Source organism: Verticillium alfalfae, genomic scaffold (assembly GCF_000150825.1).
Source record: "Verticillium alfalfae VaMs.102 supercont1.1 genomic scaffold, whole genome shotgun sequence".
Lineage (NCBI taxonomy): Eukaryota > Fungi > Ascomycota > Sordariomycetes > Glomerellales > Plectosphaerellaceae > Verticillium > Verticillium alfalfae.
The window spans coordinates 2,354,388-2,355,411 of NW_003315038.1; the positions used below are offsets into that span (position 1 = coordinate 2,354,388).

The 1,024-nt window shown below is 56.4% G+C and overlaps 1 protein-coding gene across 1 annotated transcript in view; it reads right to left on the minus strand.

Moving 5' to 3' along the window:
- Positions 1-651, minus strand: part of VDBG_00721 (conserved hypothetical protein) — a gene marked incomplete at both ends in the record, with an annotated part of 2,123 nt that extends 1,472 nt beyond the window's left edge. The window contains one exon of the mRNA XM_003008993.1: positions 74-651. Within this exon, the coding sequence (XP_003009039.1) occupies positions 74-651 (578 nt within the window). The remainder of the gene's footprint in view (positions 1-73) is intronic.
- Between the last annotated feature and the right edge of the window lie 373 nt (positions 652-1,024).

Sequence of the window (1,024 nt, forward strand, 5' to 3'; positions counted from 1 at the left end):
GGATGGCAGCAGTTCTTGCGACGGGTAAGAGAACAAAACTCTGGGCGGTAGCGAAGCGCTCCCGGCAACGTACCTGTTGGATGCAATATGAATCTTGTGCAGATCTTTCCTGCACTTCTCGCAAAAGTATTCGTCGGGAGAGCTCTCCTCGGTGAAGATGCCGACACAAGCGCCGTGCTGCCACACTTTGCAAATGTCGCACTGAACGAAGAGGCCGGAGACCTCGTCAGACAACTCAATGCTGGCGAAGAAATCGGCCTCTGGGTTTTCTTTCCCGGTCTTGACATCGTCGTCAAAGGGCGGAGGGCCTGGGTATTCGTCAAAGCCGCAGATGCAGCGGACTGACTCGTCATCCTCTTGGATGTCGTCGCCGTCGTTGGCCATTTCGTACGGGTCTACTTGAATTTTGTCGCGGATCTCTTCTTGTGCTCGTGTTCGTCGGCGGGGGAGGATAGAATCTTCTGGTTCATCGAGGGGTTCGGAAGAAAGCGAGGCGCTCGTCGGAGTGGACTTGTTGGAGGACGTCTTGATGAGCGATCTCGTATTCCTCTCCGCTCGGCTCGAGAGGCTCGAGGCAGAGGAGGACTGAGTCGATTGTGTGAGGGTGTTGCCCCGGGCTCGTGAAGATCTTCGGGGGGAGGGAGGTGCCATTGAGGCAAATTGCAAGAAAACACAACAGGCGAGGGTTCGAGGGGAAGGAAAATCAGGAACAGGTAGTAGGACGCAGGGCGAACAGGGACGTAATGGTAGGTAGGTAGGTAGTGGGGAAGGGCGGGCAGAGAAGGCGAGACTTCTTCGAGGCAGTTCCGCCCTTGGATTTCGGGCAAATGAGATTGTGGAATCTCGGGGCGACGCAATGGCTGTTGAGGTGCGGGACGCAGAGATGGGTAGGGGTCGGTCGAGGTTCGTGGGGTGGTGGTCGCAAGAGGAGCAGAGGAAGAGCAGGAAGAAATGCTGTGGGATCAAGCTATGAGACAGAGACGAGGTGGGTGCTCCAACAAGGTGTAAGAGGGGATTGGGGCGT